Below are 26,311 nucleotides of genomic sequence, written 5' to 3' on the forward strand. Positions count from 1 at the left end.
TATTTTTTTGTCTTTCCTTTTCCTCCTAGTGTTCAGTACAGTCCTGGCACATAGAAGGTGCTTAATAAATGCCAACTCAATGGCCACTTGACATAGGGGAAGGCAATGAATCCCAGAGTTTAAGTGTTTTGCTTGAGGTTACACAGGTAGCAAAAAACAGAGCTGGGGTTCAACTCGGGTCCTATGACGACAGATGTTCAGCCCTGGGTTCCCCAGTTTTCCCCTGGGATCCTAGATTATTGAATACCTACACGTAGGATGGCTAGCAGGGGACTGGATTTGCATGTTCTTGCCCCCCCTGTGACAAAGAGGGAACTGAGAAAAGGTGGGTCTTAGAATGTGGTTATATGGGAACCGGAAGGTGAGGAAGGTGAAACTTGAGTCTGAACCACTCAAGAACTGAGCAGCAGAGGTATCCCGGCTCCTCTCTTTCCTGGCTATAGACAGGATGTCTTTCCCTAGTATGTATAAAAATTTCCTGTTCGGGGGACAAGCAGGTATGATTTTCAGGGAGGTTTTGTGTGGAGGTTAGGGGACACAGTGGCTGTGGGAGGTGTTATGTCAATAGTTTGGTCTATATAGTGCCTTCATCTGAAATAGGGGTATGGGGCAAAAGGGGGATCTGGGGATGGGTACTTGGGAGGAGTGTTTGGAGGGGAAGTTGAGGATGACAAAAGTTGATGTGAGAGTTTGGAGCACTGTTGTGTCCCAGCTCAGCTCTCACATCTGCTCTGGCTGTCAGAGGAGCAATATTCATGAGTGGAAACTTTTTTTTTTTTTTTTCTGGAAGGAGTAATTGAGAACACAGAAGGGGATGATTATGAGAACATGGCTCCAACTGAAGAAGACCTTCCTCCTGAGCCAGGGACCAGGAAGTTTTCACGTCCAGGTAGCAGACTGGGATGGCTAAGAGGTAAGGAATACAGGGGTATTGTCTGAAAGGAAGACTTCTCACCACCCTATCCCAACCTCAATTGTTAGTGAATCAGATAATTTAGGCTTGTCAGAGACCTAGGAAATCAACTAGTCTGACTCCTTCACTTTAGAGATGGGAAAATGTCTAGAAAGGGGAAGAAATTGGCCCCATTCCCAAAGTCAGGACCTATCAGAGCTGGGATCTGAATTTAAATCCTTAATTTTCTCTTCCATTAACTGATCAGCTGAGGACTAATCAGAGAATGGGAGAGGAAATCTTTGTAGGCTGGGCCTCCATGTACCCCCAGGGAGGAAGATATACCTAAAGACCCCTCTCTAACCTTGGCTTCCCTGCTCCCTTTTTCCCCACACTACTGCCTACATCAGTGGGCACACTTTTGGAGATCTGGCTCTGGATACTTGGTCTTGGGGCCAGAGGAAGCTTGCAGAGGCTGGTCTAGGGCAATGGTGTCAATCTCAAACAGAAATGGGGGCCAGTAATCTGTACATAAGGATTCTAGTGAGCTACATATTGACTGGTTTTTAAAGTGTAATGTTATCTAAGTCTTATTAAAGTTTTATTGATTTTGCTAAATATTTTCCAATTACATTTTAATCTGGTTGGGCTCTTAAGTGTCATATGTGGCTTTTCCTCCCCCTCTCCCCCCCCCCCCCTTTTGATATGGCTGATTTAGGGAATAGAGAATTCTACTCTGAGGAGAAGGAAATGGAGAAGAAATAAGCTAATAGGGAGGTAGACCAAATCAGATTGTTTTATAGAGTTAGAACTGAAAGAGACCATAGAGGATATCAAATTCAACCTCTCATTTTACAGATGAGGAAATGGAAATCAAAAGAGGTAAAATGACTTGTCCAGGATCACATAGCTAATAAATGTCTGAGACAGGGCTTGAATTCAAGTCTTTTTGATTCCAAATTTTAGTTACTTCTTCATCTGGATGCCTCTTAAATGACAAACTAATAACTTTATACTGTCTCCCTTAGGTTCAATAGTTCCCCCAAGACCTCCCCGAGCAGGTGAGTTGATTTGGGAAGTGTTTTGGGAATGGGGGTAGGGTTCAGCAACTCAGCAAAGACTGACACAAGATAAGCAGGAGGGGGCTGGTCCTGGTTTCTTGATTCCCAAAGAAAGAACTTGAGACCAGACTATATAATCATTTCATAGAACCAAAGAATCACAGCATTTCAGAATTAGAAGGTACCCACACCCAAGAAAAGAATTACCACCCAAACACATTGGACCAAAGTTGTTATCTTGGAAAAGAGAAAATTTAGTGGAAACATGATCATTGTGTTCAAGAATTCACAAGTTAAAAAAAAAGAAAAGGAAAAAAATTAAAAGGTCTGGTACTGAAGAGTGATAAGGATTCTGCTTAGCCCAAGAGGACAGAATCAGAAGCAATGGTGTGAGGTTACAGATTTTGGTTTCACATAAAAAGTACTTCCTGTCAATGAAAGCTATTTAATAATAGGATAGACAGCCTCAAGAGGTAATCAGTTCTCCATCACTGGATGTATTCAAGAGGAGGTTGGATAGCTAGTTTGCTGTAGAGCAAAATTTCTTAAACTGTGGGTCAAGATCCCATATTGCAGGGGGAAGGAGAGGGGGGTCACAATAATGTGACAATAGTAAAAGGTATCAGATATTCCACCAAGATTTAATTGCTTATGTAAATATAAGCAAGCATATCCATCTCATTAGTATACAAACTTGCTTTCATCTTTAATAAATGATAAAATTATATGCATACCAAATACTTGCCTTAAAATAAAATGATTTTGATTTATTATCAGTAAATGTTTTATTTGAATACCTGTCTCATATACTTATATATTTATATATATATATATACTTATATACCTAGAGTCATGTAAGAATTTCTCTAGTGAAAAGGGATCACAAGTAGAAAAAATTTAAGAAGTCTTGCTGGAGAGGATATGTGTAGATGAGACTAGTGGTCTGAGTGCTCTTTCAGCTCACAGATTTTACTATTATCTGTCTGTCTCTTGCCCAGGGAAGAAAATAATGAAACCAGCACTTCCCAACAAGTCCCCACAAGCAGCAGGTGAGACCTTGACCCATTTTTTCCCCCTATCTCCTCTTCCACTTAAAGCTTTGTCCCAGGTAACTCTCTTTTTTCTAGGCTTGGGTCCTGCTGTTGTGAACTGTCCCACTCTTCCCCAGATGGGTAAGTCTCAATGGTCTCTGCAGAGAAGTATGTATATAAGTATCAGAAACATCCTTGAGGCCTTCCCTGCCCTTTCCCCCTATCCTTAGGCTCTTCTCTGACCTCACTTTAGAGCCCTCTGTTCTCTGTGTTCTGCCCATTCTGATCACGAAGCAGCATGTTATGATCGTTATAACTCTGGCTTCAGAATCAGGAAGATCTGGATTCAAATCCTTTCTCAGATTCTTCTTGTGGGACCATGGGCAAGCCATTTAATTTATCTGGGCCCGAGTTTTCTCATTTGTAAAATGCAGAGCTTAGACTTTCAAGTTCTAAATCTATAATCAAAGTTTGGGGGAGGAGACAGGTGGATTTAGTGTGGGTTTGCTTTCTTGGGTGACACAGTTACCTGGATGAACTTTTCTCTTCCATAGGCTTGCACCTGAATTCCCCTGCCTATCGACTATCCCAAATGGGTGAGTCCTGATTTCCTGGTGGACTCTGTTCCACATTCAGAAGACCTGGCACATGAAGTCCCTGAGTTTCCCCAACACTTATAAAGCTCAAGGATCCTAGAAATCAATTGCAATATTCTTAGTCATGAACTATTATCTGGAATACGGTGTGGAAGCTTAGTAAATATTTATTGAATGAAGAAGTTAGTCAAAGCTGACTTAGCTCTAGAACCTCAGAGACTAGATGCAGAACCAAGGAAAGGGGAGTTCCTGTCATTGCCCTTTTCTGCTAAATTGTCATTCCCTAGAAAGAGATGCTCTTAGGATCCCTTTTGCTTGGGAAGGATATAATATCATTGGAGCATTTTGAATCATTAGTTCAGGACCTCCCTCTGCCAAACTCTCATTTCTTTTCACATTTCATTCCAAAAAATTATGCCTGAAAAAAATGATACTCATTTCTTCTCATCAATTCAAACCCATTGGATTTCTCTTATAACAGAGAATCAGTGAAATGTAAGAAACCTGCAAAGCAACTAAGCCTGACAATATAGCCCAAATCTTGTAGCTGTAATCTCACTTCTCCCCTAAGAAGAGGGATGTATGTCATGTCATCTGTTTTCTAGAAGCAAAATGATTCATTGCATTTAAAAATCTGAGTCCAGCTGCCTTGAGGTGATGTTTTCATTGTGGTGTAGTCACTGTGCATATCATTCTTTTGCTTCTGTCAAGCATTCTTTTTAAACCCATTTGTGTTCTGGTATCTTATCTATATCATGACTAAGGGAAACCTCTTTAAACTCTTTGGACTACAGTTTTCTCATTTGTAAATAAGAATTTTCAACTTTTTTTTTTTTTTTTTTTTGCTGTCCTGGACCCCTTTGACACTTAGTGAAACCTGGGGATCCTTTTTCATATAACGTATAGTTGTGTGTGTATTTTTATTTTTATTTTTATTTTTTGGCTTTTAACTGAGGCAATTGGAGTTAAGTGACTTGCCCAGGGTCACACAGCTAGGAAGTGTCAAGTGTCTGAGGCCAGATTTCAGCAGGTCCACCAGCTTCAGGGCTGGTGCTCTAGCCATTGTGTCCACCCTGTGTATTTTTTTTTTTTAATAATTGAAGAAAGTGCCAACTTTCACTTAGAATTCAATAAAAACAAAGTGTAATTTTAAAAAAATCTAAGTGCACAAATTCCCCGAAATCTATTCACAGGGCTTTTGGACTCTATGGTATGGACATCTCAGGTTAAGATGTCCTGCATCAGATGGTCTCTAAAGTCTTTTCTATCTCTGGAATAAATATGATCCTATGATTCCTCCCTTCTCTTTTCAGGAAAGGTTTGAGGAATCATATCTCTCCTTTGTCTTAAGTTTTGGTGTCTTTTGCTCTTTACAGCTGCTCCTAATCCCCAGCACGTGCAGGAGTTTCAGCCCAGGCAGGTACCCCAGCTCATCCAGATGCCCCAGCCCAGCCAAGTGATCCAATCCAATCAAGGGTTCCAGTTCACTCAGGAACCTCAGCTCAGCCAAGGATTCCAACTCACCCAGATGCTTGAGTCCAGCCAGAAAAGAAAGATCCTCCAGTTCAGTCGGAAGGAGAAAATGATAGTGTGTCTTTGTATACTGGTGGGGATATCATTGCTTCTGGGAGTGACAAGCCTTGCTGTGACCTTGATGAAGTGTGAGTATGATTTGTAACATGACCATAGAGAGCTGACTGAATGCAATACAGGGGAACTAGTCTCATTCCAGAGAAGCAGAGAAGAATGTGAGAGTCAAGGGCGGTAGAGAATATTTACAATAGCAACAACTCATATTTTATAATGACTTGTGGCTTATGAAATGTTTTTCTTCCAATAGCTTTGTGGGGTAGATAGAACAAATGCCAATAACCCAGTTTTACAAATATGGAAACTGAGGCTCAGAAACAAAATGTAGTTTAAGGGGGAAAGGATTAGATACGGAATCATAAGATTTAGGCTTGATTCTTGTATCTACTTTGCGTCTGTGTAGTTTTGACTAAATCACTTAACCTTTTTAAGCCTCAGTTTCCTAAGGTTTAAAATGATGATCTTTAAAATCTTTTATGGTTTCAAATCATAGGATCCTATGCTATTTTTATCATGGAATTATAGGCCCTAATTTTTATAAGTGATTTGGATGAAGGCATGGTTAGCATGCTTACTGAGTTGAACGAAACTAGGAAGGGATAGCCAATCCACTGAATGCCAGAACTGAGATACAAAATTTTTTTCATATAATTCTTCATTTGATTCTTTTTAAAAATAGTATTTTATTTTTCCAAATACATGCAAAGATAAGTTTTCAACATTCATCTTTACAAAATCTTAAAATTTTTCTTCCTCTCTTCTTCCCCCTTCCCCAGGACAGAAAGTAATCTGATATAGGTTAAACATGTGCAATTTTTCCAAATATTTCCATATTCGTCATGCTATGACATCACATCAAAAGTAAAAAAAAAAACACGAGAAAGAAAAAACCATAAGCAAATAACAACAAAAAGTTAAAAAATTATTCTTTGATCCACATTTAGTCTTTATAGTTTTCTGTGATACAACATTAACAGTAGGACAAAATTAGTGAGATCCTTTTCATTAGGGATAAATGTAAAATTCTATACTTGGATTTAAGAAATTAGTCTCACAAAGGATGGGGGAGTTACAGCTAAATAACAGTTTTCTTCCTGAAAAAAATATCTGGTGATTTTAGTAGAAGGCAAGTTTAATATAAGTCATCAATTGTGATTTGGTAACCAAAAATGCCTCCCCTATTCTATCCTGCTTTAAAAGAGGCGAGGAGTCCAGAATAAGGAAGATGATAGTTCTGGTTTTATTTGGAATGTTGTGTTCAGTTTGGGACTTGTTTTAGGAAAGACATTGACAAGTTAGAGCAAGCTTTTGTGTATGTGTCATTGATGGATTCCTTTGGTAGTCTGATACAGGTCTCCTATTCCAAATTCTGTAATGAGTCGGAATTCATATAGTTTTTTCCCCTAGATCAGATGATTAGAAGAACTGAAGATAGCAACCTTTCAACAGATATAGTGGATAATGTATGATCATGAGTCAAGCAGGCAATTGGTCACTAAGGATTTCTTAAGTATGCATTATAAATCAGGTACCATGTTAAGCAATGGGCATATAAAGACATTAAGGAAACAACCTCTGCCTGCAAGGAGTTTATATTCTGTAAGGGAAGACAACATGTTTAATATGTAGAAATACATAAAGTTGATATTAGGTAATATAAACAGATATATACAAAATAGATATCAGATAATTTTTTTTGAAAAGGATGGTATTAGTGGTAGAGGGAGGGCAAGAGACATCAGTAGAAATGGGGAGGGATCAGAAAAAGCTTTCAGGAAAAGTTATTTTTAGGTGATATTTGAAGTAAGTTTTGAATGAAACTAGGGATTCTAAGAAGTTGATGTGAGGAGACAGTTCATTCCAGGCATGGTCTATGCAAAGTTATGGAGATGGAAATAAAGTACTATGATGGAGAAACAGAGGGAAGATCAGTTTGATTAGATTATAATAGGTGAAGGGATGTAATGTGTAATAAAATTAGAAAATTAGATTGGAACTAAATTGTAAAGAGCTTTAGACACTAAGCAGAAGAATCTATATTTGGCTGTAGATATAATAGGGAGCTGCTGGGATTTATTGGTCAGAATGAGATGTTTGAGAATTTATGCTCTAGAAATATTACTTTGGCAGCTACATGAAAGATAGATTAGAAAGACTTAAGGCAGGGATTCTTAAGGATTTCAGGTGACTGTGTGACTGGAGAGAAAAGGACAGTATAGGAAAAATGGAAGCAGAATCGAGGAGATTTGGCAACTGAACAGTTACAAGTCTGAAGGAATGGAAAAAATTGATATAACCCTTAGGTTTTGAACTTGACTGACTGGAAGGATGGAAGTGACTTCAGACTTTCCTTTTAGTTGCCTCCATCCTATTTCCATCTAGATTTACAGATTGTCTAAGAAACTTAACTTTGGCCTTCTCTTCTATTCTCTGAGTCTTGATTGAATGATTTGTCAGGGGGAAGGAAGTTCAGTTGCTCCGCTGATCACTTTGACCTTCTGACTTTTTTTCTGACTTCCACTTTCAGTTACTTGACCCCTTGTGGGATCATAACCCAAAGTTTAAAGAATTTTGAGCTATACTACACATAATCATATGATAAATGTCATTGAGAGGGGCAAAACAAAGTTGATATGTGTGTATGGGGAACATTGCTTCTTGGAGGAGATGGTATTTGAGTTGACCTTTAAAGGATAACTGCTAGTTAAATAGACGAAGAGTGGGAAGCAGGGAATTATTAACAAAGGCACAAAAGTGAAAGAGTATAGAGTGTGTTTGGGGGACAAAGTTTGGCTGGAGTAAAAGTTAAGATAATGTGAGAAAAGGAAGGAAGGAAATAAGCATTTTTGAAATGCCCAATATGTATCATGGGCAGCTAGGTGATGCAGTGGATAGAGCACACTGGATTTGGAATCAGGAACTCATTTTCATGAGTTCAAATCCAGCTTCTAGTTCTGTGACTTTGGACAAGTCACTTAACCTTGTCTGCCTCAGTTATTCACCTGTAAAATGAGCTGGAAAGGAAATGGCAAACCATTGCAGTGACTCCCCAAAGGGGTCACAAAGAGTTGGACATGACTGAAATAACTAAACAAAAATAACTATGTACCACGTATCATGCATTGTGATAAGTGATTTAAAAACATTGTCTCATTTGATTCTCATAACAATCTTGGGAAGGCTAAAATGGCAGACTGGGGATAGACTGTAAATCCCAGAGCAGTCTGACCTTTACTTGCAAAGCAATGGGGAGCCATTGAAGAATTTTAGGAAAAGCAGTAACTTGAGTTCATTTAAGAGTAAGGATGATTATTCCAAGGAATTATAAAGGTTAGATTATAAAGGCTAATGAAAGTAGGAAGAACCAAAGGAAGTGAGATTGGATTCAACTTTTGGTAACAATTAGGAGATTATTGTGTAGTTGGCTTGTGAAGGTTAGTAACTAGGATTGTGACTTTGAAGAGAGGAGGGGATAAAAATGAGAAAGGAATTCATAGGACTTGGGATCTAACTAGGCATGAGAAATAAGGGAGAGAGAAAAACAAAAGCTACTAACATTGATGCTTTAAAAATGGGAAAGATGATGAATGACTTTTCTTCTCATAGAACTGGTGAAGACTGAGAGAAGAATAAGGTTAGGAGAAGGAAGGAAGAAAGGAAGAAGAAAGCATTTATTACTATATATCAGGCAATGCATTAAGCAGTTTACAAATATTTCATTTAATCCACCTCTGGGAGGCAGATGCTATTATGAACTCCATTTTGCAGTTGAAGAAACTGAGGCAGACAAAGGTGAGATGAATGGTTCAAAGTCACAGCTAATAAGTATGTAAGGCTGGAATTTGGATTTAGGTCTCCCTGACTCCAGACCCAGCAATATGTTCATTTTTTCCTAGGGGGAAAGATAATGAGCTCAGTTTAGGACATTTTGGGTTTGAAGTGCCAGTGGGGGAGATATCCAGGGGAAAAGTATCCTAGAGGGAGTTGAAGATATTGGTATGGAACTTAGATGAGAAGAAAGGACTGATGGCAGGGAATTTTGAAGGCAACTCCATAGACGTGATAGTTGAATCAGGTCAATGTTCAGAAGCTGTTGTTTGTTTTCCAATGCTGAAGATGCTTACCCAGAGAAGGCAAGGTCAAGAGAAATGCAAGCTTACAGTCAGAGAAGTGATCCTCTTAACTGGAAAGTCTTGAGCCGTGTGTCCCCTCTCAATAAGGCTATTTTTCCTCATTTAATCGGAAGATAATTAATTAGAAGGGGAATAAATGACCACAACAATTGAGGGAAGAAGGTGGGGAGCTGGGAGCCAGGAATACCTTCAGTTAGACAAACAAGAGAAAGGGAATGACTGAAAGAGAAGGCAAGAGTCATGAGAAGGTTCTTTGCTCTTTATCTCTGCTCTAGTTCCATTTGTCTATAGAGGCTACAAAGGAGTGGGGAAGGACCTTCTAGAAGGAGCTAGCATCTATATAGCACTTTTTGTTTTGTTAAGAACTTTTACACACATAACTTCATTTGATTCTTATAACAAACCTGTGAGGTCATGCTTTTCTCATCCCATTTTACATGTAAGGAAACCAGGACTCAGTTAACTGACTTATCATGGTCAATAAATGTCTAAGGCAAGATTTGAACCCAGATTTTCCTGATTTCCATTCCATTGAACTATCAATGTGCCATAAGAAGGAAGATGTGTATTCTTCAGTGTGGATATAATGGAAGACCACTGGACTTGGGATTTGGGAAAGTTGAGTGAGAATTCTGACTATGTACTGTATTAGCTCTGTGGCCTTTAGGAAACTACTTAACCAGACTTAAGTTTCTTCATTTACAAAATAGGTTAGATGTCCTGCTCATCAAATTTGCAGATAACAAGTCTTGCTTTTTATGAGAGAGATTATACCTTATATGACAAAGGCATTCCTGACTAGCTAGAGCAGTAGTTAACAGACCTTTTAGTATTAGAACCCATTTATATTTTAAAAAATTAAAGAGCTTCCCCAAAGAACTTTTGTTTATGTGAGATATATCTATCACTATTTGTCATGTAGAAATTGAAATAGCTAAATTTAAAAATATTAGTTCATTTAAAATAATGACAAAAATCCAATATATTAAAATAATGTTTTAAAATAAAAAATAATTATATTTTCTAAAACAAGAACTTATTGAGAAGAGTGGAATTGATTTACGTTTTTGTAATTCTCTTTCATGACTGCTTAATAAAAGCTGGGTTTTCAAATCAGTTCTGCATTCAAATTATTGTGATAGGGTGTTCTGGTTAAAGTATATGAAGAAAATTCAGCCTCACCAGGTATGTAGTTGGAAAAGAGAGGAGTATTTTTAATAGTTACTTCAGATAATTATGGATATTCTTCTTTGAACTTGAGAAGTTGGTTCTATAGATGCAATATTAACTCAGTCTTTTTGTTGGTAGTTACATTTTTAATTCACTGATCATGTTGCCCTAAAACATTGAGAATGAAAAAGACAAATAACATATGAAAATAGGTTTGACCTTTTAGGCCTCCTGAAAAGGTGTCAAGGACTCCCAGAAGTCCATGGACTATACTGACAACTGCTGAGCCAGAGCATTAGGCTGAATCTGATAGTATCAAATTCAGTAGAGATCAATGTGAAGTCTTACTCTGGGGTTCAGAAAATCAACTAAGTAAATTGAGAGTTGAGGAGATCTGGTTAGATTGCAGTTTGTCTGAAAAAGGTTTTTGGGGGAGATTAGTGAATTTCAAGGTAATTATGATTTAGCAATCAGAAAAGGTTATGTGCTTTTGGGTTGCATTAGAGAGGGATGGGACAGTATTGAGTTCAGTTCTAGGTGCTACAGTTTAGGAAGGACATTGTTAAGGCAGAGAACGTCCAGAAGAGGGCAGCCAGGAGAGTTAGTGAAGAGCCTGAAAATCATCCTCATATGAGAATCATTTGAAGAAACTGGGGATGAATAACCTGGAACAGAGAAATAACATTTCTGGGGAGAAATGAATGAAAATAACATTTCAGTAGTGGTAATGTAGAATATGGATTAGGCACATTCTGCCCTCCTAGAGGATGGAAACCAGGGCAGTGGGTAGAAGTGACCAAGAGACAGTTTTGGGCACAATGTCAAGAAAAACTTGTAACATTTTAGAGATCTACAAAAATAGATGGATTGCTTTCCCTTTCTTCTGCAAGGTCTTCCAACAGAAGCCAGATGTCAGGCATGTTAAATTGAGGATTTTTTTTCCATGTATATGTTAGACTGACCACTGAATTCTCTTGCTTTTCCAACATTCTGTGCTTTTGGAATATATTACAAACCTCACCAAGAAAATGTGAAGTTCATGTGAGATTAGAGATATAAGATGTTTGTGCATTGTTGGTGGAGTTGTGAACTAAGCCAGCCATTCTGTAGAGCAATTTGGAACTATGTCCAAAGAACTACAAAACTCTGCATACCCTCTGATCCAGCAGTCTCACTCCTGGGTCTATACCCCAAAGAGATCATAAAAGAAGGGAAAGGTCCCACCTATGCAAAAATGTTTGTAGTAGCTCTTTTTATGGTGGTAAGGAATCGGAAAGTGAGAGGATCAATTGGGGAATAAGTTGTGGTATTGTAAAACAGGGCAGCCAAAATAATGAAGTTTTAAGAGCATTTATTGCTAGCTAGCGACTGAACCCCAACACCAACACTGGAGGAATCAGTAACGAGTGGCCTCAGGGACATACATTTATAGAAAGAAGAGAGAGACATCAAAATGTTTCTTGATACATTTGTCATAATAAAGGAATTTCTATTCTAAACAAAAGGCAAAAAAAGTTATCACTCTAAGGGCATCATTCTCAGGCAGCAGCAATCAGCATTTCTTTAAGCTTATCAGGTTGTCAAGGTCTCAAGACTCTCAAAACAGTACATTTAGGTTGTTAAAAATACCATCTGCATTAGGGAGTGAAGAACTAGTAATGAACTTCTAACTACAAAGATTCAAGATTATGTTTCTCATAGCCCCATTTTGGGGTGCTTTTCCATTTCAGTATATAAGTATAATGGAATATTATTGTTCCATAAGAAATGATGAGCAGGCTGATTTCAGAAAAGCCTGGGAAGACTTACATGAACTGATGTTGAGTGAAGTGAGCAGAATCAGGAGAACATTGTACACAGTAACAGCAAAATTGTGTGATGATCGACTGAGACAGACTTAGCTATTCTCAGCAATACAGATTCAAGATAGTTCTCCAGACTTTGGATGGAAAGTGCTATCCAAATCCAGAGAAAAAACTATGGAGACTGAATGAAGGTTGAAGCATACTATTTTCACCTTTTTTTGTTGTTTGCTGTTTTTCTTGTGATTCTTCCCTTGTGTTCTGACTTTCCTTTCAAAACATTCCTGATATGGAAATATGTTAAAAATGATTATACAGGTATAATCTATATTGGATTGCCTGATGACTTGGGGAGAGGGGAGGAAAGGGGAGGAGAGAAAAAAGTTTGGAACTCAAAATCTTACAAAGATGAATGTTGAAGATTATCTTTACATATATTTGAAAAAAACCAAAATACTATTAAGTGAAAAAGAGAGACATAACATGTCTTATACACTTTGTAGTGCTATAGAGATGAGGATGATGATTATTATGTAAAAGGATATGAAGCCATGAGAGTGAACAAAACTGGGTTTGAAGGAGCTAGATGGAGATCTATTACCTTTTGTGGGGATGGCAAAAAGGGAATGCAAAGTTTTTGGTATGAAGCTCTGCTCATCAGAATGTTGTCCATATTTTCAGTGACTGGACCAAGGGATCTGGCTGGACTAAGGAAGTACATTGATCAAATCCAAGATGACACCAACCGAACCATAACTGAACTTCGAGATATAATTGGTGAGAAAAGATTGCTGAGACCAACTTAAGGGGGAAAAAAGATGGAAGCATGAAAGCATTGTGATATAGAAGAAAGAATGCTGGATTAGGGGTCAGAGGCTCTGTATTTGGGGTCAGACTCTTACTTATTAATTGTGTGATCTTGTACAAGGTCCCTTTACTTCTTTGGGCCTTTGTAAAGGGCTGAAACTTTGAGTAGGTACACTGGATTCAGACAACTGAGCACTTAAGGCTAATTACCCATTGGACAATACTCTATTAGCTTAAGCTTAAAAAATGGCCCTTCCCACTATTCTGTGTTAGCTCGATCTTTTGGTGTATATAGAGAATTGTAGGAGGGACTAGGGTTTGGAGTAAGATAAGTCAGAGTCATTTTGGTGGTAGGCGAGGAAAAGGAAGGTTGTGGAGCTCCTGCGTTCATTCCCTCGACTTCAGCCCCTAAAGACCAAGGACTCTGGCTTCTTCTAAGGCATTCAGGGTGCCAACTCGGCCTTCAAGACTTCTGTTTCCTCATCTGTAAAATAAGGTAATGATGATGGAATCTTAGCTGCTGTCCCAGCCCAATACCTGACTCTCTCCCTCATGGACCTTATTAGAACAAAATGACTTTTCACCTTTTTTCCATGAATATCTTGTTGCAATATCTGATTCTCTCTCTCCATCTCTTTTTCTTTCCCCCTACCCCTCTCTTTTCTTTCTCTTTCTCTCTGTGTCTCTCTTTTTCTCTCTCTCCTGCCTTCCCTCTCTCCCTCTCTGTCTCTGTCTCTGTCTCTCCCTCTTTCCCTTCCTCTCTTCTTTCCCTCCCCCTTTGTCTCTCTCTTTAACTTCATTAGAACAAAAGCATTTTCCCATGCACATCCTATCTGAAATATATCTATTCACAGAGAATTTTTTTCCCTTGCTCATCTAATCTGAGATTATCCAATTTTTTTCTGTGTTGCCCAATTCTCCTGTTCTTTCTCACTCTCCCTTCTCAATATCAGTCCTCACCTTACTCTGCTGGGTAGCTGCTGCCTCCCTTGAGGAGAACAGCCTGAAGGTGCATCACTCCAAATACAATAAGTGTGCTTGCTTGGATTGTAGACCATGTGAACCTGAGCTCTTTCAGAGACAACAGCATGACCCCTCCCCATGGCCCAACAATCAGACAATTTCATCTTTAAGGACCATCCTCACTCTAAATCCTCTGGTGCTGTTACTGATACCACCTTGGCTGGGGTTCAAGAATGACCTACCTATGGCAACATCTTGTCCTCCAGATTGCACCAGAAAATCCTGTCCAAAGAACTGGCTTCTTTTTGGGAACAGCTGCTACTTCTTCTCAACAATAACCAAGAGTTGGGATGCTGCCAGTATATTTTGCTTGGAGAGTTACTCTCATCTGCTTATCATCAGCAGCACTGAGGAGCAGGTGAGCCATTCCAGAGGCTGGGGTAATTGGGAAGAGGGAAGTATTTTAGGTAGGCACCAGACCTTTTGATTCTCCAGGGGCATATATGCTGATATAGTGAAACAAATTCTGGATTGGGAGTCACCAGATGTGGATTTCAGTTTTTGTTCTGACCTTTATTGATTGGGTGATTCTGGACAAGTTATTTAATCTGTCCAACTCAACCCCAAATGGGGTTACCCAAAACTGGATAGGACTGAAAAATGATAACAAAAATCTTATTTGAGCCCCAAAACTACCTGAAGTTACTATTATTCCAATTTTATAAGTAGAGAAATTGAGGCTTAAAGAAGTTAAATGATTTGCCCAGTGTCATCCATGAATGTCAGGTAGGGGATTCAAACCCAGATTTTGTCTGGATCTGATGAGGTACAAGAAGTCATGAAGGTGAGGAGTTTCCAGAAAGAAGCCATCTTCAAGTCAAACTTTAATATGCTGCCATAAGGTGGGCCAAGTTCTCTAGTGGAACTCACAATTAATAAGGGGAGGGGTGGGACCTTTTAGGAGAAAGGGCTCAGAGCAAGGTGTGCTAACTTTGCTAATTGTGTGCATCATCCATGGCCATAGTTGTCCTGTTTATATAAGATAGCCTCGGAGGTGGGGTCTATCGCTTAACCTCCATATTGTTGTGTCAGTACTGGATAGCTCTGTCTATACAAGATAATTCTGTTTGGGCAAGATAATTCCACCTGATCAATTTGTTTCTCATAGGGGCTCACTTAGATACTATATATAGTGTGTGTATGAAACATATGTTTCATATAAAACATACATATATTTTGCTGGAGTCCATTCACCCCATCAAGTCCACTATACTACCTTAGTAAAGCAGCATAATGAATAAAGCATTGAAACCAGGAAGGCTTATGTTTAAATCTAGCTCATATATTTACTGGCTGTGTGACCCAGAGCAAGTCACTTAACTATTTTCTCAGTTTCCTTATCTGTAAAAAAGGGGATAATAATCAATCTCCTAATGTCATGAGGATAAAATGAAGTAATATTTCAGGCACATGCCTGAAAGATAGTAAGTACTAATTACCTCCTTGTTAAGGAAAAACAATAGTAAAAGAATGACCTTTGGGTTTGGAGTCATAACCCAGAACTTCAATCATGATTCTTAGATTCTGATGGGATAGTTGTGAAGAAAATAGTTCATCAACCTTAAAGTAGTATGGAACAGAGTTACTATCTTTTAGATGCCTTCTGGGGTTAATTTAAAAAAAGAAAAGAAAAGTTAGAAACTCACTGGTAGTTAAAAACCATATGTAAAGGCTTTTGATGAAAACTTATTTTGAAGTCACAGAACCTTTGTCTTTGAAAGCTCCTTCAGTTTTGACTGAGATTCTGCAAAAGCAATCTTCTGGTTATAATAAAGCATATTCATTTTTGTTATTGTCAAGAGACATGTTAGAAACCACAAAACCATACAAATTGGAGGATCCAGTGTAGTTGCTGCCAAGGGAATTGTGATCCATCATATAGACAGAGGAATAAAAGGGAGTGTACAGGGCATTACTGGCAATGCTGAGTTGCTATGTTAAGGGGAGTCCAAAACTGGCTTGGGAAATTCTCAAAAGCATTCTCTTAAAACAGAACCAATGAATAAAGGTGGTTAGAGGATCAGGAAGGGAAGACGGGATAATACTTTTGATCCAATGCTCTGGCTTTTGGCTCATCCAGATTTCTACTTCCAGAACTTTGTGACCCAGGCCCGTAGCTCATTCAGAACCTATTGGCTGGGGCTGACTGACAGAGAACTGGAAGGGAAGTGGCAATGGCTGGATGGTTCTTCTCTTATTTTAAGGCAAGTTCTGTTATCTCCAAGGTTTCTACCTCTCCTGCAATGGAGCCAGATTGTGTGGATAGAAGAATTTTGAGGAAAACAAATATACAGATAAGTTAATGCAAAGTATATATAAAAAGACTTTATATTTGCAAAGTTGATTAGTCCATCAATATGTTGAGTAGGAAGTGCATTTCAGGGATGGAGGATGTATCAAATACAGAAAGGTTAAAGAAGGCAAGATTAATTCAGATGATGGCTTGTCTTCCCATTTGGGAAAGTATGTAGTTTGACTGAAGGGGAGCAATGTGAAGAAATTATAACTGAGACTGGAGCCAGATTATGAGAGGCTTTAAATACCAGAATGAGGAGCCAATATTATCCTTGCTGACACAGAGAATGATGCAAAGCTGGGAACAAAAGAGATACTTAAATAAGGTTAATAGAATGGAGATAACCCTTTCAAGACAACCAAAACTCAGGGGAGTTCTGACAATGACTTCTTGTTAAAAAAATTATCCTTCCTAGAAGCAATGTTTTGAGAGAATTAGGGGAGGAGAAAGAGTAGGAGGAGGAGAAGGGGGAAGAATAAATTAGTTTGAGATAGACAGATTTCCACTTGAATTAAGGGAAAATTTCCTAACAATTAGACTGCTCCAAAGTGGGATGAATTATCTTGGTATGTCTGGTGAAATTCCTAGACTCTACAATGGATATCATCAAAAGCGACATGACTACTACTAATTGTGTGACTACTACTATTATACAAGGGGGTTCCTGTTCAGCCTTGGGCTGATACAGATCTCTTTTAGCTCTAATAACTAGTGTTTATATAGCACTTTAAGATTTGCAAAGTACTTTAAAAATATAAATGTTAACCGACTTGCCTAGAGTCACATAGTAAGTATCTAAAGATTTGAATTCAGATATTCCTGACCTGGAGTCTATCATACCACCACTGTGCTTCTCAGGGAGGAGAGAATAAATGATCTGAGATAGAATTATGCAGTACTCAGAGGAAGGACAAGAGCTAGGGAGAATAAATTGGAGCAGGAGATGATAGAAGTGTTCATCAAGAAAATTTAGTTCCGAAGTTTAAGGTCACTAAACATGAATATCTTTATTGTTTTTACTCTTCTCTCTTTTCTCTAGCTTCTGGAAAGAAGGGGAGCCCAATAATAGATTCAATGAGGACTGTGGCTTCATGCTGCCAGATGGTCAGTGGAATGATGCATCTTGTGATACCGCCACATATTGGATTTGTGAGGGGAAATCTACTTGTCGATTTTCTTAAGTGAAGCTGTGGGTTGGACCCAGGGCTTACTCTTCTAAGATGAATGTTCAGATTTAGGGTAGAAACTTTCCCTTCTAGAAAATGGTCCTGTCTCAACTCTTTGCTTGCCAAGGGCCTCAGATTGCTATGACAAATCTGTGGTCACTGATTTCTTCCCTACAATATCTGATTCAGCCATATCCAGCAAGATGGATGTCAATTTAATTTCAAGGACCAGGATTGGGTCAGAATATTCCATAATGTGACAATGAGCCCTGAGCTAATCCTACTATGAGGTGAGTAGATCAAAGTAGGGGGGAAAGGTTCACTTTGGGCCTTAGCACTTAGTTCTCATAGCCTTGATGCCTTGTTAGGTCATCATGCAGCTGAAGACCATCACTAGGAGTTTGGGCTAGGGGTTTAGGGTTGCTTTCAGATCAAGAGTTTGCTTTCTTCCAAGAGTCTCTGCTTCATCCAATATGGACTGAGCTTCAAAGAAGTCTCTTGGTGTTATAGAGTCTCTTGGATGAGGGAAAACATAAAATTGAACCAAGTCACTGAGCTGGTGTGACTTCTCTAAGTCCACTCTAGAGGCTGAGCAGAACTAAACCAACCTTTGAAGGATAGGTGAAGAGAGATATCTCTTCCCCTTCCTCTCCCTCTGTCCCCACCCCATATTAGTCATGTTGTGAAAGAAGAATCAGAACAAAAGGGAAAAACCATGAAAAAGAGAAAAAAAGCAGAAAAGTGAAAATAATATGCTTTAATCTGCATTCAGACTCCATAGTTCTTTCTCTAAATGTGGATAGCATTTTCCATTGTGAGTCTTTTAGAATTATAATACTAAGAAGAGCAAAGTCTATCAAAGTTGATCATTCAGACAATGTTGTTGTTTTTATGTAAACTGTTCACCTCGTTCTGTTCACTTCATTCAGCATCAATTCATATAAGTTTTTCCAGGGTCTTTTGAAACCTGCCTGTTCACCGTTTCTTATACAACATAGTATTCCATTACATTCATATACCACTATTTGTTCAACTATTCCCCAATTGATGCACATCCCCTCAATTTCCAGTCTTTGCCACCACAAAGAGAGCTGCAATAAACATTTTTGTACATGTGGGTCCTTTACCATTTTTTATTATCTTTTTGGATGGCAGACCTAGTGGTGATGCTGCTGGATCAAAGGGTATGTACAGTTTTATAGCCTTTGGACATAATTCCAAACTGCTCTCAGAAATGGTTGGATCAATTCACAACTCCACCAGAAAGAAATTTCTTACCACATTCAATGGATTCTAGAATGTCTTGAGTTATGTTTACCCAGGCAAAGCAACAGAATGGGATTCTAACAATGATCATGGGTCTGATTACCTCCTTCATATCCATGTCCCAGCTGCACACAGTTAATCCCCTATAACAGACTCAGGATTATGGCCAATGGCCTTTTCAGGCTTTAAAATATGAAATGATTGGGATCATTTATCTAGAGTGAAAAGTCCCTTAGAAGTCACACTGTCCAACTTCTAATTCTATATATTTTGCACATAAAGAAACCTGGCCCCCAAGAAGAAGGGGCTTGTATAGGGTTTGATAACCCTAGAGGTAGGGTTATCTAAGTTTAGGATTATTTGTTTTATAAGTAATAGAGCTGGGATTTCAATTGAGATCCTTTGATTCGGGATCTAGCATTCTTTTCACAGCTCCATGCTGCTCCATGGTTATATCTGTAACTGTAACTATCCCTCTTTCTAAGTATATATATCCTCACACACATACCCATACACACATATATTTTATATGATATATATAAAGTATACATATACATATGTACTTCATTGGCCTGAAGCTTGACATTAAAACAACAGCAACAAAACTAAGACCATGACTCCTGGTCCTATCATTTCCTGGCAAAGAGAGGAGGAAGAAATGGAAGCGTTATAAGATTTTGTATTATTGACCTCAAAGATTACTGTAGATGGTGACTCCAGCCATGAAATTAAAAGATGCTTGCTTCCTAGAAGAAAGGCTATAGCAAATCTAGACAGCATACTAAAAAAATAGTTCTTTAAACTCTGGGAGATGACTAAGAACGATTACATTGAATTCCCAATCCCTATATTTTTGCCTGCCAGCATTTTGGATTTCCTTCACAGGCTAATTGTACAATATTTCAGAGTCCGATTCTTTTTGTACAGCAAAATAACGGTTTGATCATGTATACTTATTGTGTATCTAATTTATACTTTAATATATTTAACATCTACTGGTCATCCTGCCATCTAGGGGTAGGGGCAGGGGGAAAGAGGGGAAAAACTGGAACAAAAGATTTGGCAATTATCAATGGTGTAAAGTTACCCATACATATAACCTGTAAATAAAAGGTTATTAAAAAAAATAGATCTTTATACTCAAAGCTATGGTTTTTTTCAGTACCAATATATGACTGTGAAAGATAGATTATAAAGAAAACTAAGTGTTACAGAACTGACACTTCGAATTGTGGTGTTGGAGAAAACTTTTGAGAATCCTTTAGATGGCAAGGAGATTAAATCTGTAAATACTTAAGGAAATTAATTCAGGCTATTCACTGGAAGGTCAAGTACTGAAGCTGATGTTTAAATACTCATTGGAAGACACTGATATTGGGAAAACTGGAAGGCAAAAGAAAAGAGAATAGTGGAGATAAATGGATAGTGTCATAGAAACTATGAATATGAACGTGGACAAGTGTCCAGAGATAGTGGGAGATAGAAAGACCTGATGTGCTATGGCACATTGGGTCACAAAAAGTTGGACACAATTGAACAACATCTGAACACATGCATAATATATATTTATATACATTTATACATTTATTATATTATTATTATATACATATATACATTATATATACATATATACACATATTATATATATACACATATATACATGTATATATACATATATAGTATATTATTATTATATACATATATATTTATATACATATACATACATATATAGTTTATTAAAACAAAAAAGAAAAATAATGAAAATTAAACTCTTTTGGCTTCACATTATCTTCTGATTATCATTATTTTGTGTATATATGTTTTTAGACCTGTAACTCATGTGTAAAGATGAATTTGTGTTAACTTTTTTTATCTAACATGACTTCATATGTACTTAGTGATGAAGTACTAAGTGATGTACTTAGGCTTACAAAAGTCTATATGTCTTTCCTTAGCACTTTATTAGAATATCTAAGATTGAGAAGCTTATCCTTGGCAAGTGATCAATCAATAAACACTTATTAAGTGGCTAGTATGTGCTGGCACCATGCTAGGCATTGAATGTATATAATGTATACATAAAGTAAAAGAGTTCTTGTATTTAGGCAACTTATATTCTATTTGGGAGACAAGAACACAAATCATTTCCTTATAATACATTCTAGAATTTTTATCTGAAATTGATATTGATCCTGTTAGTCTATGGGTGTAGAAGATTCTGTGCAGACATAGGTTTCTATCCTTGCCAAAGCTGGCTGGCTGCTACATGACAGCTGATGAGGAAGATGTTGTCATGGAAACTGAGGAAAGGAAAAAGTAGCAGTTGATGCAACTCAAGCCCAGAGTACCACCACTTCTGCTGCTATTCCCTCCATTCCCTCCTGCTTGTGGATAGAACAAAAAACCACCGTTGCTCCCAGTGATTGCCACACATTGTCTCTCCCCACCCCAATGGTTGACAGTAGTTTGGGGGCCAGTGAAGAAGTTTTTTGGAACTGAGGCTGTGGCCACCATGAAATAGCTCTTGTCACTCGTCTGGCCTGTACTATGGCTATGGTTGTTTCCCAAATTTTCTAGTTGCCATCTAGAAAACCCTCCACTTTCCACAATAGGAAAAAAGATATATTTTATCATAGGTTCACCATGATTAAGGTGGGTCATTATGTAACCAATAGCCCAGGAACCTCTAGTAATCTTGAGTAAATCAGATTGCATCTATTCTTATGAACTTACTTCAAAATGGGTCAATTTCTCCATTTTGGCTTGTCATGCCTTTACCCTAGAGTTTGCTTTGGAGAAATTCAAATATAATTTAGGTATAGCTTGAGTCTAATCTATTTCTTATATATGAATAATGGGATGTCTTCAGCTTCCGTACAGACTTTCCAGGTATAAAATGGACATCTGGTTCAAAATGTCTTTATTTTATTTCACAGAAAATGAAAAAAAAAAAGGAACAGACTCATAATAGCCATTAAACAGATTTACAAACTCAGAAACAAGGAACTCCCTTCCTTTTGGATCTGCAGCTTCCAAATGACTCTAACGATGAGAATCTGCAAGTTCCAACATGTGTAATAAAACACAAGAGCCAAGATTCAACAAGGTGTCTTGCTCCTTCACAACACCTTTAGTTTTTCAGTGTTTATTATAATTTTTGGCACATAGTAAGGACTTAATAAATGTTTACTGACTTGACTTTAGTTGCAAAGACTAAGTAGGTGACCCCTCTTCTTTCTTTTTTTTTTTTTTTTTGGCTGAGGCAATTGGGGTTAAGTGACTTGCCCAGGGTCACACAGTAGGATGTATTAAGTGGGGCCAGACTTGAACTCAAGTCCTTCTGACTTCAGAACTGGTGCTCTATCTACTAGTTGCCTCCATCTTTTTCTTTCTTTACACGATCTTGGGTTTAAACTCTCAGTCCTAGGAAATCTTAAATTTTGTGTTGTCTTCCAGTGATACAATCCTAAAGGTCCTTGCTTTCCTGGAAATCTCCCTTTGGGTAGAAGGATAGGCTCTCACAGTCTAGGAACTCAAAATCCTTTACACAAGAGGTCAGGATGCATGAACATTGCCAATTAACCACTGACATTGGTGATATATAGAGGCAAGCATGTATCTATTTCTTCCATGTACTTGAAAATTTATTAGATTGATGATTGCTGCCTTTCTTTGATTTGAAGATCCATTCTCAGGATCTCTTCTCCCAGGCCTTGTTGGTATATACATAAAACTTCCATGCATTCTTAGACAGCCATTCCTGGTTCTGGGATTGAGAGACTGAGTTTACCTCTCTGCAAGATTTGGCCATGAGTGTATGCTATTCTATCTTCTGACCTGAGGAAAGCAAAAGGAGGCAGAGTATATACATGGCAAATAGAATGTCTTGTAGACATCTTAAAGATTCGTTTTTACCTTTCTCCCTAAACCTTCCTCTTTTCCTAATTTCTTATTTCTGTCAAAGGTACCATCATCCTTCTAGTTAACAAAGCTTGAAATCTAGGTGTCATCCTTATTCTCTTCACTCTCCTTCCCTCCCCACCTTCATTCAATTAGTTATCAAATCCCTTGATTTCTAAGTTCTTAGCATTTCTCAAATATGCTCCTTTTTTCTCTTCTGAGACTACACCCATTGTAATACAGGCCATCAAACCTCATGCCTGGACTGTTGAAGCATCCTGGCAGTTGATCTTCTGGCTTCCAGGAACAAATATAAAACCTCAGTTGGCTTTTAGAGCATTTTAAAACCTAGCCCTCTCCTACTTTTTTCAGTCTTCTTATATCTTAGTCTGTGTCTTGTGGCAGTGACCTTCTTGCTGTTCCTTGTACATGATACTCCACTTCCTGATTGAGCCTATTTGCTGGCTCTCTTCTACACCTGGAATACTCTTCCTCATCATCTTTGCTTCCTAGCTTCCTTCAAACCTCACCTAAAGTCTCGTGTTCTTTAAGAAGCCTTTCCTTGTTCTCCTTGGTCTTTGCATCTTCTCTCTGAAATTACTACTCATTAAAAACATATATCTTTTTGGTTTTTGCATTTTGTCTCACCATTAAACCGTGAGCTCCTTAAAAGAATTCACTAAATATTTCTATTTATCTATATATTTTTCTTTGTATCCCCACTACTTGGCATAATTCCTGGCATATAATAAGGGCTTAATACATACTAATTGACTAATGGTAAGCTATGCTGTTCTTAATGGCTGGCACAATGTTGAGTTTTTCTCTATCCTTGAACTTGAATTAGTCAGTGATCTTGGAGGCAGCCCAGGTCTCCAAAACCTAACTAGTAGTTCTCTGTGTTCTTTTAATAAGGTGCCAGTGAACATGCTCATGCTGTCCTTTGAGAAGTGCTTTTCAGATGCCTCCAAGTGAAGATGTATGCCCTAAAATACTATTGAATTGATCAGGCCCTCATCAAATTGATAAGCAGCTCTCTGATCACCCAAATCCCCTCTTTTAAATTCAACTAATCAGAGTCTGAACACCTTCCAGAATTTCAATGTAGACTGTTGTAGTCATTATGTATATTGTGCATACAGTCATGCATATTCTGCTTATTTTACTCAGTATTATTTTGGAGACTTGGGTGGCCTTCATGATCATTAACTGATTCAGGCTAAAAGGTATAAGAAGAATCCACCATTGTGGAAGCCATTAGGAACAGTATGATCCATTGTTAGCCAATTAGCATTTATTAAGTATCTACAATGTGACAGGCGCTGTGCCAAGCACTGGTGATACAAAGAAAGTCACTTTCCCCTCTTCCCCCTTATAGTTACTTCTTTCAAGGAGCTTGAAGTTGAATAGGAGAGACAAAATGCAAAAACTGTATAAGCACGGTGTTTGGACTGGGTTGATGACCATGGGAATAGAGAGTGGAAGGATGGATATGAGAGCTGTTGTAGAAATGAAAATAATGATATTTAATAACCCATTCCATTTGAAAGGTAAGGGAAAGTGAGGAAAGTTCATAGCCTCAAGGTTTCAAATATAGGAGACTTAGGTAATAGGTGAAGTAAGATAGAGGGTCAAGTTGAAAAGGAAAGCTATTAGGTTAGATTTTGAACTTGGCGAATTTGGGGTGTCACCGGGATTTGAAGGTCTTATAGACTGAGGTATATATAAAGTAGATATACAAATCAAACACTTACTTATAATAAATCAGAGAGAAATTTAAAACTTTTTTTTAGTAAACATAATTTTACCATTTATTAAAGTAGAAAGCACACTAAGAATTTGCACATTAATGAGATGGATGTGTTTGTTCATTTTTATATAAATAAATCTTGGTGAAATATTTGATACCTCTTACTGTTTTTTTTTTTTTTTAAGACATCCTTCAGGCGCAGCTAGGTGGGGAAGTGGATAGAGGACCAGTCCTGATCAGGAGGACCTGAGTTCAAATCTGGTTTCAGACACTTAACACTTCCTAGCTGTGTAGCAAGTCACTTAATCCCAATTGCCCCAGCAAAAAAAATAAAAATAAAAATTAAGACATTCTTAAATCTAATTTATTTATTTATTTTTGAGAGATAATTGGGGCTAAGTGACTTGCCACATAGCTAGGAAGCGTTAAGTGTCTGAGGCTACATTGGAATTCAGGTCTTTCTGACTCTAGGATGGGTCCTGATCCCTCTTACTGCTGCCAAATTTTTCCCAGCCTCCACATTCAGTTATGAGGCCCCCTTTGGGATTATGACCCACAGTTTAAGAAGAATTGTTGTATACAACTATGGTGCCAGCATGGAACTCAGAACAAGAGATTAGGACAAGAAGGGACTGAGAGTCATCCAAAGAGAGGCAACATTGTGGGAATAACCATTCTCCTCTTGCCCTTCCTCCAAACTCCTTTCAGGTATGGCATATTCCAGAATAGGGAGAGCTGCCTGGCAGGAGAAGAGGGTGTATCCAGAGTAGAGGTAGCTTATTTGAGAAAGATTCAGCTCCCCAGCTCAAAGCTTTTTTTTCCACCAAACTATTGCCCCCAGTGTAGAATGTAGACTAAAAGAAAATACTATGTATGCAGTGAATGCCTTTTGCTGTCAACAATTTGAAAAAGAACATGAGGTAAACATCTATCATATTTCTGGTGAGATTCAACAATGTTTTTTCCCATCTTGGCTCCCTTGGCGGCAATCCCAATTATGAAGGATGGCCAAATGAAGTCCCTGTTCCCAGGGGGAGGAAGGAAGGCAGACAAACAGAAACTATTAGAATGATAAATGAGTCCAGAAGTGCATTCATTGATCCCAAAGGGATTTGACTAACCTTGGTGTTCATACTTATCTGGCCTACCCATAATTGGTGCATTCAAAGGTTCTGGGGTCCTGCTTATTCTAGATTGTTACATTTGTAAAAACATATAGCTCCATTGTTCTATAGGATATAAGACAATGGTTCCCTTAATGGAGGAGAGTCACTTAGGACCAGCCTGCATTTGTCAGTAGTAGAGCTGGTTTCCTGGGACTCTGTTGCTCCATCTCTCTGGACCAGAATGAACATCTAGACCAGCTAGTGGGGAAGCAAATCAATGCATTTCTTTATATCTTTTCTGTATGCTGTATGTTACCAGTTGTCTGTAATCTATTTGATTACACACTTGATAGCACAGGGCTGCGCTAGTCAGGAAAACCTGGGTTCAAATATGGTCTTAGCTACTTACTAGCTGTTTGACTTTGGGCAACTTCTTCATCTGTTAAATGGGGATGATGATAGCATCCAGGATTGTTATGAGGATCAAATGAGGTTATAATTATAAAGTGCTTAAAACAGTGCCTGGTATATATTAAGTATGTGTGGAACAGTAGTGTCCACAAAAGCAAAGACTGTCTGACAAATTAGCTCTCTTTGCCTTGGATACACCACAACTGTGCCTGGTATTACCTCCCTTCTATCCTTTTCCTTCTATCTCTACCATAGTCAATATCTTTTATACTTCTAAGTTTCCAGGCTAAAAGCTTCCATTTCCTCAGTGA

At 38.1% G+C, this 26,311-nt stretch overlaps 1 protein-coding gene across 1 annotated transcript; it reads left to right on the forward strand.

The window, feature by feature from the left end:
- Positions 1-381: 381 nt before the first annotated feature.
- Positions 382-13,081, forward strand: CLEC17A (C-type lectin domain containing 17A). The gene is made up of 8 exons (XM_051975351.1): positions 382-461; positions 791-913; positions 1,921-1,953; positions 2,952-3,002; positions 3,081-3,125; positions 3,539-3,580; positions 4,957-5,241; positions 12,957-13,081. Exons 1-8 carry the CDS (start codon positions 449-451, stop codon positions 13,079-13,081), a joined length of 717 nt encoding a protein of 238 aa, XP_051831311.1. The 5' UTR covers positions 382-448.
- The last annotated feature ends 13,230 nt before the right edge of the window (positions 13,082-26,311 follow it).

The sequence above is a fragment of the Antechinus flavipes genome, chromosome 1 (assembly GCF_016432865.1).
Source record: "Antechinus flavipes isolate AdamAnt ecotype Samford, QLD, Australia chromosome 1, AdamAnt_v2, whole genome shotgun sequence".
NCBI lineage: Eukaryota > Metazoa > Chordata > Mammalia > Dasyuromorphia > Dasyuridae > Antechinus > Antechinus flavipes.

Bases quoted from the DNA above. Each gene is read 5' to 3' on its own strand.
- CLEC17A (XM_051975351.1), top strand. The intron at 1,954-2,951 runs GTGAGTTGATTT...TCTCTTGCCCAG, and splicing joins CCCAAGACCTCCCCGAGCAG to GGAAGAAAATAATGAAACCA. The intron at 3,581-4,956 runs GTGAGTCCTGAT...TGCTCTTTACAG, and splicing joins CTATCGACTATCCCAAATGG to CTGCTCCTAATCCCCAGCAC.